Raw genomic sequence first — 13105 nt, 5'->3', positions numbered from 1 at the left:
GCCTGCCTCTCAGTGCCAGAACTCCTGGCCTTTCATGTCGGCAACACTTTCCCTTCTGCCGCACCCTCTCAACTGTAAAACGCTATTTTCTGTTACTGTTAGTCCCCTGAGGCTTCTGTGTTTACACAGCTTTTCCAATGGCTTTGCTTTGTGAGGACACAGCCCAAATTAGAGTTCTGATTTTGCAATTTTCATGGGGGGAAAAAAACAGCAAAAGTTCAAAATACCCTTTTGAAGAGCCAGATTGCTGTTAACCAGCCAACAAGTTAGTTAGTACATCACTGATTCTTGTTTTCATCTCCCAGTTTGATATCAGCAGCAAGGCAAGGAGGTTAGCCATGTAAAACTTCTAAAATGAGCAGTTGCTGAGGACACAGTAGTTATTAAATTATTGTGACCAAGTTTTGGAATCTGAAGTATTTAAAAACTAATCAAAATATGGAGCCTGTCAGGCATATCCTAGGGGTCTTGAGGATAGAGGAATTTAATCGAAGCTGCTGGAACAGCAGGACTTTGATGCCCAACATTGTATAGGGGTGGGCAGAGAAGAGCGGAAGCTCCGGCTCATCACCTGTGGGAAGAGTGGGCCTCATAAACAGCAGCTCATCTGTCTGCAGCAGGCAGGAAAAGGTCAACACAGCGGCTGTTAGGCCTTTAATATTTTAATTTAGGCAATTATCAAGGGACCGCATGTAGAACCTCTTGTCTAAGATAGCCACATGAGGGTAAGATGATGGCTTTATTACACAGTGACATCAAAAGATAAGCCATGGTTTCACTCTCTTCAAAAAGAAAAAAAAAATACACCAATATATTTTCCCTGTAAGGTTTTAAAAGAGAACATTATGCCCAGAGGGCTTTTATTTCCAAATTTGCAAACACCAACAAAAGTATGGATATTTCTATTCACAGTCATACATGAAAATCATTAGGTGAAAGCCACTCAGCATATTACAAAGCATACTTGGGCTTCTATTTTCTGAAAACATACTTCAGAACATAAACTAAATTCTATTAAATTCCTGGCGTTAATTTAAAAAGTTTTAAAAAGAACTAGAAAAAAATAAATAGAGCAGCTTTGAAACAATGCTATCAGTCTACACTCTCCCCACATTCAGGTAGCCCCAAAAGGCAACAGATGATCAGGTTATATAACCAAAAAGATGACTTGTGTACTTTAGTTGTCTCCGTTTTAATGCCAAAAAGTTAAAGAACTAACTTTACCATCACGTCACATGTAAAACCACAGCATACTTGCTAATGAGGCTGTGTTCTAAAACCTTTGACTTTCAACATCTCCTATCATTGCTACATTAACAGCTATAAGCTAGTGAGAAATTCTGATGTTCAACTCACTGGTGAAATAACAGGCAATAAAGAATATTTATTACATCCTCCTATAGTTCATAACTTAAAAATTTTAATTACCTTGAATAATACCATGCTAAAAGTTAAGTGACTCAGAGCTCCTACATATAACTATGTCTCTCGTATTTACTAAAATCATGATCATGGGAAATATGCCATTTTAATTTAAAAACATATGGGGTAAAATCAAAATATGTGTAATCAACACATGTAGGCAAACTGACATTTCCAATTTGAAATTGTAACAAAGCATGCTGTTCTATAATTTATTGTTAACAAAGTTTTTTCCAAAAAAAACTTTTTTCCAACTCTAATTTTAAAACTTTAATCCAACTCTAGTTTTTTCCAACTCTAATTTCTAACAATTAAGAGTCAAATCAAGTGCTCATTCCTTCAGGGAAACAAAGGCTATAAAAATTTGCAGTGAGTGCGTTAGGAATAAAATCAAATGGAAATTGAACCAATTTTATGAGCAGAACAAAAATGTAGTCTGAAAATAAATTTATAAAATATGATTATCAAGAATTAGAAAGGAAATCTTCATATTTGCCCTACTGATAAATTTCACGTTTAAAGATGCATGTGAAAAGTACAAACCATAAGTCAACTCTTAAGTATGTATGCTTGTGACCAAAAAAGGTAAGCGTAAACATGGTTCCTCAAGTTAAACTGACTGATCCAGTTTTAATAAGGCAAGGAGGAAACCTAGGACGCTCACAACAAGAACACCCACACAGCTCTGTATGAGATTCCTAAACCACTGCTCAGAAACCCCCAGCATAATTGAAACTGCTTTCTCCAGTACCACAGTGGGCCCTGGGAAGTATCAGACGTCTCCCACCCTTCCTTCTCAATCTACCTCTCCCCCGAAGCCCAACTCCCAGCCCGCCATGTCTACCTGACAAGTGACAGCCCAATCTGATTAAATGCTTCCAAGGGAGGGGACTCATGGGCCTCCATGACAGGCCAAAAGTGATCACCATGGAGATACATAATTACAGCTGTCAACGCATCTACTGTCCTGCTGACATCAATTTGATTGCTCCCAGCAATAATGATAGACAAAGCTTAGTGTGCACTCTCCTGCACCCAATCACTTTATCTATTCCTTGGTCCATTTAGCTGACATGCAACATTCACACAAGCAAATAACAGCAGTAAGCAGAACATTTAAGGCATTTTAATTGTTTTTTCTTTCTATGGATGGCTCACAACTGCAAATGTTATTACATAAAACTCCTGCTGCAGCATTAATTGAAGAAAGATTTGGTGGGACAAAGCCTGTAGGGGGTATAGTTTGTCCATTATCACTTGTACTTTCAACAGGTCTCACGTTTGAAAATTGCAAATTACAAAAACTTGCGAGGGCAAAATGTTTGACATCCTGTTAGCTATTACAACGTGGTGAAAACTTCTAACAACTCGAGTAATCATTATCAATTCTTATTTAATACTTTTTTGTTTGATTAAAAAAGTGTTTAGATATGTCCCTATGATACTTATTTTCTCATCTGCTATTTAACGTCACATAATGCCTGTTAAATCTTTACAATTTTTTTTCTGCCTTCAGGCTTTGAACACAGCATGGAGTCTCCCAGCCTAGAAAGGGTCAAGTCCCTTTAGAAAGCACATGGACAAAAACAATTTAAAAAGTGAAATAAATCATATATCCAATAACATCTTCAAATTTAGAATTCTTCCTGTAATCTTTCACCATCTTCTTGCCAGTAATCAAGCTGAATAATCATATTCACAGATGGTGCAGCCCTGTCATCCACCAGCTAACATGGTGTCATATCTGTGCACTTACTACCTTGATTAAGGGAAAGGGAATGTCCTTGTTCTTTTCATGCAACAAAAACTATTTAAAGAGCAGTTATTAAAGATAGAAAGACTGTGGAATAAAACAGATCACTTTTTCTTAACTGATATAAACAATATGTATTCTTAAAGTCAATGACACTTAATGGACTGAGGCACACTCTATTTTTCTTAATCCAGTTCAATTAATGGGATGATTTTGTGCTTAAGTTTCTTGACATTTGACTATCTAGGGAAGCTGCATTCTATTTACTGAAAAGATTAAACTGTAACACACACACACACACAAAAAAAAAATCATTTACAGTTCTTCCTTAGGATTACATGATCTTTTTTGTTACAATTTTCAAAAGAACTGGGAACCTCTTAAACTATCATTTATGTTATCAGATGTCTCTGAGCTTCCCTTGTCAAAAGAATTCTGTCTTTCCTGAACACTATAAAGTACAAAAAAAATTTTTTTAAACAAAAACACTGATTCCCCATGAATTACACTTGTCCCTCAATTTACACCCTTTGGTGTTGACTTGCTTTCACATAAAAGTATGACATAAATCAAGATTTTAACCCCTCAGCTGGTATTACAGCTTAATGACTTACACCAGGTAGATGTATCGGCTCTTGGTACTGAGACAATCTCCCAATAGACGGTAAACCAAAAGACTTGTAGGGGTCCTGAAAGTTCAAAGGAAAGGAAGCACAGTCTTTGAAATATAAATCAGCACAAGTAAGGTCAGCTACAACGAAGAAGCATTCATAGCTCTATTTTTAACATACGGTATTTACCGAATCACAGATTTCGGAATACTACTGTCTTACCCACTAGACAACTCAAAAGTGTATTTAAAAATCAAACAGAACTGCAAGCAGAATTTAGCCTGACCTTGATCGTACTTTATTGTAATTGGTAAAATTCCAACTTTTTATAAAACTTCTTAGAATGCCTTAGGCAAAAATAAAATAACCTAGGCTCTACATCAAAACATACTCAAGTTCAGAACAACAAATGTGCTGCACTAAAGATATTTGTTTTTCTTACTTCTCAAAACAGCTCACATATGGTAAAACTTGAGAATCTGGGCTCTTCAAATAAAGACCTGAAAAGAATCGCTGCACGTGCTGCTAGATATGTATTCCATTTACAAAGATCTTAGATCATCAGAATAAATAATAAATAAGATCAGTGTCACAAAAAAGACATACCCCTTAACACATGATGCAGAGCAGGAGGGGCAGTAACAGCCATGACAAAACATATTTCAAGCTACTTTAAAAAGATTGACACAACATTCAGTAGTCTTAAACACAGATACCACTGATTTTCCCCCCCCTATATGGACAGACATTTTAGACAGACATTCTAAAAGTAAAGGTGCAAATGTTGCCTTGCATTCTTGTCTTAATCATTTGGGAAAAAAAACACACATTTTTAGGTACTGAGTGCTCTATTTCCTGATTCATATAATTATACAGTAATATCAAAATAATGAACTAAGAATTGATGAGTAAAATTATGAAATAAGAATACATGCTTTATGAAAAGCTCATTCAAATTTTAATCATAATGTCCATGTAATCATAAAGGACAAACTAAAAAAAAAAAAAAAAAAAAAACTGTTGGAAAAAAGTTCAGTAAACATGGAATCAACAATAACCTGTACCCAGGGTAGGCTCTTTTGAAAAAGGCCACAGAAAGTTATAATTATTTCTTATTAATGAGGTTGAAAAACAAAAGCAAACAAAATAAAAATAAAACCATAGTCCATTTATGCTCAGAAATGCTCAACCAATGCTTGTTGCCTCTGATTGGAATGGCAGCTATTTCCCACCTGGAAATACATAATTCTTTAAAATTATGGTGAATTATGTGGAAATCAGATGATTTTCTGGTTTGATTATGAATTACATAATCAAATACCTGACACAGGACCTAACACCCTGCATTACCCGTGGGCTAGCTACACCAGGTCTCCTGACTCTGGACACCACCACCATCCTTGCTCCCAGCACCACTGGCTTTACCTCAGCGTAAACCCGGCATTCCACGGCCCAGCCATTGATGGGAATATCAGCTTGTGTGTGCCTGAGCGGGTAACCCTTAGCAACACGGATCATTTCTTGGACTAGGTCCAGGCCAGTGATGCATTCTGTGACAGGATGCTCAACCTGCAAGGCCAAGATGTGCCCGTCAGTGGGTGAAGAGCAAGGTGTGCAAGTAGAATTAAACAAGAGAGTTTTCAAAAGGTGCTGGGTAAAACGAGGTCATCAGTTATACTTGGCTAAAATACCCTCAGACAGGAGAATAAGATGAAAGACTAAACCCAATGGGGCACACAAATCACAATAATCAAAAAAAATTCAGACCAAAAAAGTATTTGTAAACTATCTGTGTTACTTTTCCCAATTTTGATTTACTTGTGGCCCAACAGTATTTAACAATTTAACTTGAAACTGATTCTCAACTGAAAAACACATTCACACATTCATTGTGCTGCAAGTCTTGCAGTGGCTGATAGTCAGCCTGTTCTGCTACACTTAACATGGCATCTGTAGGGACTGCTTATGATTTTCCAAAGCACTGGTCGAGCCGCGTCTCGGCCACTGCATGCTTTCACTAACCTGTCCTGACAAGCAGCCAGATTAGCGTGGTCTTGCATCAATGCAGTGCAGCAGAAAGGAGCAGATGGAGCCTGCAGGTTGCTCTCCCTTCAGACTGACCTGGGCAGTGCTTAGCATGCACAACAGCAAAGCAGAGCTAGTGAATCACTCTGCGCTCTCAGCAAATTGAGGAGAACTGCTCGGGTTGGTGCTGTCAAGGGAGTACCTGGCCTTCCACACTAACACATGGGATGCATATGTGCAAAAACATGCACTGACAACGCAGGCGCACCAACAGGGATACGCGTCATTATAACTTGATCAATCGCCTATAAATTCCTAAACTTGAGATAAAATAAAGCCAATTATGGCGGTGCAGAAGATAATCTGCCCATCCTTGAAAGCCTTAAAAAAGCTTTAGGATTGTAATAAAACTTTGGCCATAACTGCTGCTTTGATACTGATTTTCTTCCTTATAGAACTTAAGTATGTCCTAAATGCACTTCACAATAGTTACATTGCCATGGCATGTCATATTCCATACATGGGCACAGGAAAAGGTTAGTGAACAAGCAAATTATCTTTCCATCTTCAACTACACTAATTGAAGGAGAGGACTTAGTCATTATAATAATCTTGAAGCTTATCATAAGCAGACAATGCCATGGTTTTGAAAAAAAGCTTGGTAAAAATAAACAGATGGCATCCATAATTAGCTCTGTGTGTGTTATGAGTTTGTTTACAGTTTCAACAACATTTTAAGACATTTTGACATAATTTTAATGACAAATCATTGCTAAAATAAGCATCTACCCTTTATAAAATAAATGTGACACTAAATAAAGATATTATTAGATGGTTTAAAATATATTTTTTGAAAGTAAACCATGGTTTGTGAGGAGTAAGACTCTATATGATAAATATAAAAAGAAAGAACGAATGTGAAGTCTCGATTATCATTAGAACCCATTTCATGGAAGAATGCATCTCAGCCCTCTGGTCAATAGGAGAAATCTACCCATGCCCACCGCCATGTAAAATGATGCTACGGGCACATCCTTGCTAGGGGAGAAACAATTTTAAAAGCTAAGTGAAGGAGTCAAGTTTCCTCTTGCTATGACTACAGCCAGAAAAGTTGAGTAATACACACGAGGCAAATAAACACATGTGGAATGAATAAATAAATGAAGGAACAGCAATCCCAGCCATGTCCACAGCAGGTTGCAGAGATAGGCCTGCAACTTGTGGCCCTCCAGAGGTGTTGTCCCACCCTATTCTTTCACATAAGAAAACGCTCACAAAAGCAGAGAATAAATAGAAACGTCTGTGCAGCCATGTGCTGTTGTGTTCATACCACTACGAAGACTTCAACACCAAAATTTATTTTGAGGAACTATTTGACCTTAGAAGATATCCCTGTAACTGTGTAGAAAAGTAAGTACATTAAACTCACTTTGAATGGAAACCCAAAATGGACTCACTTTGTTCCAATCTTGGCCTTGTATAACAAATATAACATAACATTTCACAATTAGAGAGATTGAACAAATTCAAAATTAAAAGTAGAAAACCAAAAAAATAAGCTTAAAAAGACAAAATCTTTACTTACAGAACTGTCTTAAAAAATATTCATTTAGGGATGGGCTGTGGCTCAGTGGTAGAGCGCTCGACTAGCATGTGTCAGTCGAACCCTGGGTTCGATCCTCAGAACCACATAAAAATAAATAAGTAAAATAAAGGTATTGTGTCCATCTACAACTAAAAAAAAAAAATATATTTAAAAAAAAATATTCATTTAGGAACATGTATTGTCAAAGCCCACAAAGTAGTTTCATACATCTGAACTTCTCAGGTAAAATATATCTTCTTTAAAGTAAAACTTAACACTTTTGAAAGAAACCCTTCTCTAGACATTGAACTCCAAAGCTACTCAATAAAATGTGAAAATTTCCTTGAGGCCTTGTGGTATCATCAGCAGCATCAAGAATCTTCCAAGGGTGACACTGTTCATTAGACACTTTCCCCACTTCTGACCACTCAGCAATGGTTCCTTCTTAACCAGAGACAGATCACAGATACACACTGGAGCAACATGGCTCCCAGGCCCAAATACAACTGAATAGAAGGTTTTAAAATCTCTTTAGTAAGTAGAAAGGAAGGGAGGGAGAGATAGAGACAGGGAGGGAAGAAAGAAATGGTTAACTGAAACAAAGAGGAAAAAATGAGTTAGAGATTAGTGTCTGGTGAACCAAATGTTCCTCTGGTCTCACCTAGACAAAAAACCTAACTACAGAAGTCTGATGCTAATAAACATCTGTTCCAGGGCTGTTGTGTGAGGGAGGTGTGACCTACACAAGATTTTTAGACACCACCTCGGCCATTAGTAGGTCACATGCCTTGCTACTCTGCAAGAGGAGGGGTCTTGTGTGCTTCCCTCTTTTGCAAAAGCATCTCTATGGATGGGAATCCCAGGAAGCACACTTTTCAATTTTCAAAAAAACAATTCCCTTACTGTGATTCCACCCTCACTAAGCAGACTTTTGAGAACCTGGCTTCCTGTGTTTTTTCCTATCCAACAAAAATTTTATTGTTCCAAAGAATACATAAATAACGGATCCACTATGTCTTATTTTGCATTGTAGATTAACATATTAGGATTTAAATGCATAGACCTTGTAGTTTAGTCAGCAAGAATAAGCCCTAACCAACACCCGGAAAAAAAAAAAAAAAATCACACATACAAAAAAAGGAGTAAGCCCTACCAACTTAGAATTTTTGAATCATCAAAGACAAACTTCTGGTTGAAATATATTCATCACAGTAGAGCCATGCTGCAAGGTTTATTAGCAGTTGATAAATCAGTTGGTACCATCAAATGCCAGATCATGGGACATAATCATGTGCAGGAAGTAGAATGAATTTATACAGTTCTATATACCGACACCAGATGCTCATAAATGGCTATCTTTTAAAAAAAAATAGATCTTCTTGCTATTTAAACTGAGTTTTGTTCAAGCCAGGCACTGTGGCATGTCTATAGTCCTAGCTCTCAGGAGGCTGAGGCAGGAGGATCACTTGAACCCAAGATTTGGAGGCCAACCTGGGCAACATAGTGAGACCATGTCTTAATTAATTTTTATCTTGTTAGTAACCATCAGGCTGTTTTTCTAGACCTCTCTGCAGCTCCCTCTTAATTATCTATGCTATCAAACTGACTTCCCTACAAAATAAGCCCATCAAACACAAAAGTGAGGTAAACTAGGTTTTATTTCATCTGAGCACTTAATTTCCATAGTGATGAACTTAAGAATTAAAACTTTTTGATGCTCTCTACCTTCACGAGTCTCAGAATTACAATTGCAAATCTGACACTTCAGTTGTCACCTTGAGCCTTACACTTCAGTAAATATAAACTAGGAAGAATGCGAAAACTAGTGAGTCCTGAAGTCTCCTCCTATAAGACACTTCCTGAATGACGAAGGGAAACAGAGTAAGTATACAACAGAGAAATGTGGAGACACGCCCTGAACCACAGCATCACACCAACAGGGAACCATCCTGGGCCACCCGTGGTCTCACAGAGGCACCTCCATGCCAGAAACATCAGCGTGGAGAATCCCCCAAAATGCAGAGACTAAATGTAGTCAGGAGAAAGCATAGGAACCCCAGAGGAGGAGGAGCACTCCATAAAGTAAATGAACTGGGCTCTTCAAAACACCAACACCCAGGAGAGGTGGTGCACATTTACAATCCCAACAGCTCGAAAGGCTGAGGCAGGAGGATCCTGGGTTGAAGGCCAGCCTCAGCAACTTAGTGAGGTCCTAAGCAACTTAGTGAGACCCTATCTCTAAATAAAATATTAAAAGGGCTTGGGATATGGATCAGTGGTTAAGAGCCTCTGGGTTCAATTCCTGGTACAAAAAAGAAAATTCAAGATCATATGGACCAAAAAAGACTGGAATTGTGCACATTACAATGGATTTATTTCAGATTAAAAGAGAGAAACAATAAGGGCTGAGGATATAGCTCAACTGGCAGAGTGCTTTGCTCATATATGCAAGTCCGTGGGTTCAATCCCCAGCACCAAAAAAAAAAAGTCAGAAAGGAGACACAACAACTAAATGTAATATGTGATCCTGAGCCAGAATTTCTTTCATTTACAGTAACAAGCCTTAGTGAGACAACTCATGAAATTTGAATATAATTGGTAAAGAAGATGATAATAATATGCGAATGTTAAAGTACTAATTTTGACAAATACTGTGGTTATATTTTTAAAAAATTGTCCTATTTTAAGAAACACAGACTTATTTCAAAGTAAAGAGGCATCAGGCCTGCAATTTACTCTGAAATATTTCAGGTAAAGAAAATGTATATGAATACACACTTTATACCTATACATATGTGTAGGTGTAAAGAGGGAGAGGGAAGGTGGTAGATGTCGGTGAATACAGAAATCCCCTGTACTTTTGCAACTTTACTATAAGTCTGAAATTATTTCAAATAAAAGTTAATAATCATAAAGTGACATCACTTAAGACTTTATTTTTCATATCACAAAACATGATTAAAATAAAGATGATTGATCAACATTCTTTTCTCTCTAATCAGAATCCTCCCACTATGTCAAATAAAAATAGCTCTCCAACAGCAGATAATTCATTCAACATGTTTTCTGGGACCTAAACTTTTAAATATTTTACTGTGATATTTACCTAACCAGATAACAAGCAAATCTTCCTCAAGAACAGTGAGATTCAGGCAAAGTTTAATGACATTTATATATTAATTTCAAATGAAAACTGGCAATGAGAGGAGGGGTGGACAGAATCACAGGGATGAAAGGTGTGCTGACCCAGGCAATGACAGAGGGTGGGAAGAGGCACTTGGTGGTCCCTGAACAGAGGGGTCTTTGGCCTTCACTGTCCAGCAGCAAGTGTCCACATGCACACCCTTGCTCAAAACTCCATTGTCATTTACAGAGAAAGAACACGAGACACATTCAAGGGGCATGTGGTGAGAGACTAGAAAGAATGTGTAATTTCCAAATAATGTCATTTTAAATTAATATGATTTAAAATGATGTCTTTATTAAATACATCCAGTCTAAACGGACAGATGACAAAGAGTTGGTTTGTGAATGCCATCTTTTGTAAGCTTAATCTGTTGGACTCAACTCAAGCAAGCAGTGTAGGTGTGACAAATTGTCCTCTTATATAAAATTGAGTTTCATAATGGTGTTTGGCATAATAGGTCTCTACCTTTTTAGCTTCTACCTTTTTAGTTTGTTGTTACTCCCTTGTGAAAAGGATAGCTGATGCCATTATTTTTGGTTCTACTCTTTTGGTTCAGAGAGATTCTTTGTCCAGAACAGAATCTAACATGTACCTATTAAAATTCTGAAGCTTAACCTCCTGAGAATATAGGGTTTCAAAATAAAGATCTGAAGTTATTAGATTTTGATCTATAGGAATCAAGGATAAAAAGCATGTTGGGAAATAGGTCCCAACACACCATTCCTGTAAACTCACCTTGAAAATAATGCTGTGTTCAACAGGAGCTGTGAAAACAGCACTGCTTCTACCCTGGAGCTCCCTGGCCGACCGAACAAGAGTGAACAGATGAAAACAGGATCAGGGACTGTAGGGACTGAATCGTGTCCCTCCTCCCTCAAAGTTGCATGTTGAAGTTCTAACCCGCACATCTGAGTCTCTATTCCAAAGATAATTAGGCTTAACTGAAGTCATTAGAGTGAGCCATAATCTCACAACTGAAGTCCTTACAGAAGAGGCATTAGGACACAGACACTGCGAAAGGCCAATGTGAAGGCACAGGGGACTGGCACCTGCAGGCCAAGGAAAGGACCCTCCAAAAGAACCAGCCCCAATGATGCCTTGATCTGGGACTTCCAGCCTCCAGAACTGTAAGAAGATAACTTATTGTTGAAGCCACCCCAGGCGATGGAGTCCTAGTAAACTAGAAGAACCCCTGTGAAGGATTAAAATACAGATGAAGGACTCCAGATCTCAAAGACATAGAAGAACTTACCACAGGATTCAAAAAGAGCCCATGTAACTGTACGAACCTGACAGACCTGACATGCTTACTTATGCACATCTGTGTGCCAAAACTTCTGTGCTGCAACTTTCTCATCAGGCTCAGCAAGTAGTACAAGAAAGCTGAGCATGAAGGCATTATATGTCCTACTTTTTATCCTTAGCCTACCAGACTGACTTCAAATGTTCCAGAATATCCCAGTTCTGGCTGACTCTAGTCAGCCTAACAACCCTAGCCTCTATTGCTTTAAATATAATTTTAAAAGATCCATTTTTCCCCAGATCCAAAACTTCCCTCTAGCAAGAGGGGAATTTTACAAATTAATTAAAAATCCACTTTCTTATAAATTCTTTTCTTTCTACCAATTATTCTTTCAAATGCTCCAATCCCATTTTTAAAATATTTTAGTCTAGAAAGTCCTTGATTTTTTTTAACATTTAAAACTACTCTAGCCAGGTATAGTGGTGCTATCTATAATCCTAGCAGCTTGAGAGGCTGAGGCAGGAGGATCTCAAGGTCAAAGCCAGCCTCAGCACAAGTGAGGCACTAAGCAATCAGTGAGACCCTGTCTCTAAATAAATAGGACTGGGGATGTGGCTCAGTGGTTGAGTGCCCCTGAGTTCAACCCCTGGTACACACACACACGCCCCATGCCAAAAGAAAATTAAAAAACCTACTCTGAACATAGAATGGGGTATTTGCCCAATTATAATCAATTGTCAGAAAATAAAATTTGGGTTGCAATAGTTCTCCAGTGTTGGAGAATTGAACCTAGGATATATGCCCAGCAAGCACTCAATCACTTAGTTACACTCCAAGCCCTGGGCTGTAATTATTCTCAATTATTTAAAAAATGAAACTGAAAAGGGCAAGAATTAAGTTACTAAAAAAGAATTCCTAAAGCCTTCTGGAATATCAACTTTCTATATGACACAGAATTCTCTCTGATGAAATATGAGGGTGTTTGGCTTTCATACATTTTCAACAATTCTATTATGCTTTCTCTTCTCCTAAAAAACAAGATTCCATTCCTTCACTATAGCAATCAATATAAGCTACTGACTCAGGTCTGACAAAAACAGGACAATGTATATCTCTGTCCTCAAGGATAAAGGAAGAGCCAACTGATCACACTGGGGTTTTAGTTGTTTATCATTAAAGATTTTACTTCTCTATGTGTAGCATGCTCTAATTCCTATCATCTTTGGAGACTCTATTAAAGGTGGCTTTAAAAAAATCTAAACTAAAATCTCAAAATAAT

General features: G+C 37.7%; 1 protein-coding gene across 2 annotated transcripts in view; it reads right to left on the bottom strand.

The window, feature by feature from the left end:
- Pcca (propionyl-CoA carboxylase subunit alpha) overlaps window positions 1-13105 on the bottom strand; it is a 360840-nt gene that overhangs the window by 171183 nt on the left and 176552 nt on the right. The window contains exons 13-14 of one of the 2 annotated variants that reach the window (XM_076871993.1): window positions 5212-5355; window positions 3790-3864 (exon numbers count right to left, since the gene is read on the bottom strand). The exons of the other annotated variant lie outside the window; for it this stretch is intronic. Coding sequence (XP_076728108.1) covers window positions 3790-3864; window positions 5212-5355 — 219 coding nt within the window. The remainder of the gene's footprint in view (window positions 1-3789; window positions 3865-5211; window positions 5356-13105) is intronic. 2 annotated transcript variants of the gene reach the window in all.

Source organism: Callospermophilus lateralis, chromosome 12, assembly GCF_048772815.1.
Source record: "Callospermophilus lateralis isolate mCalLat2 chromosome 12, mCalLat2.hap1, whole genome shotgun sequence".
Lineage (NCBI taxonomy): Eukaryota > Metazoa > Chordata > Mammalia > Rodentia > Sciuridae > Callospermophilus > Callospermophilus lateralis.
This window is presented reverse-complemented; position numbering and strand designations above follow the sequence as displayed.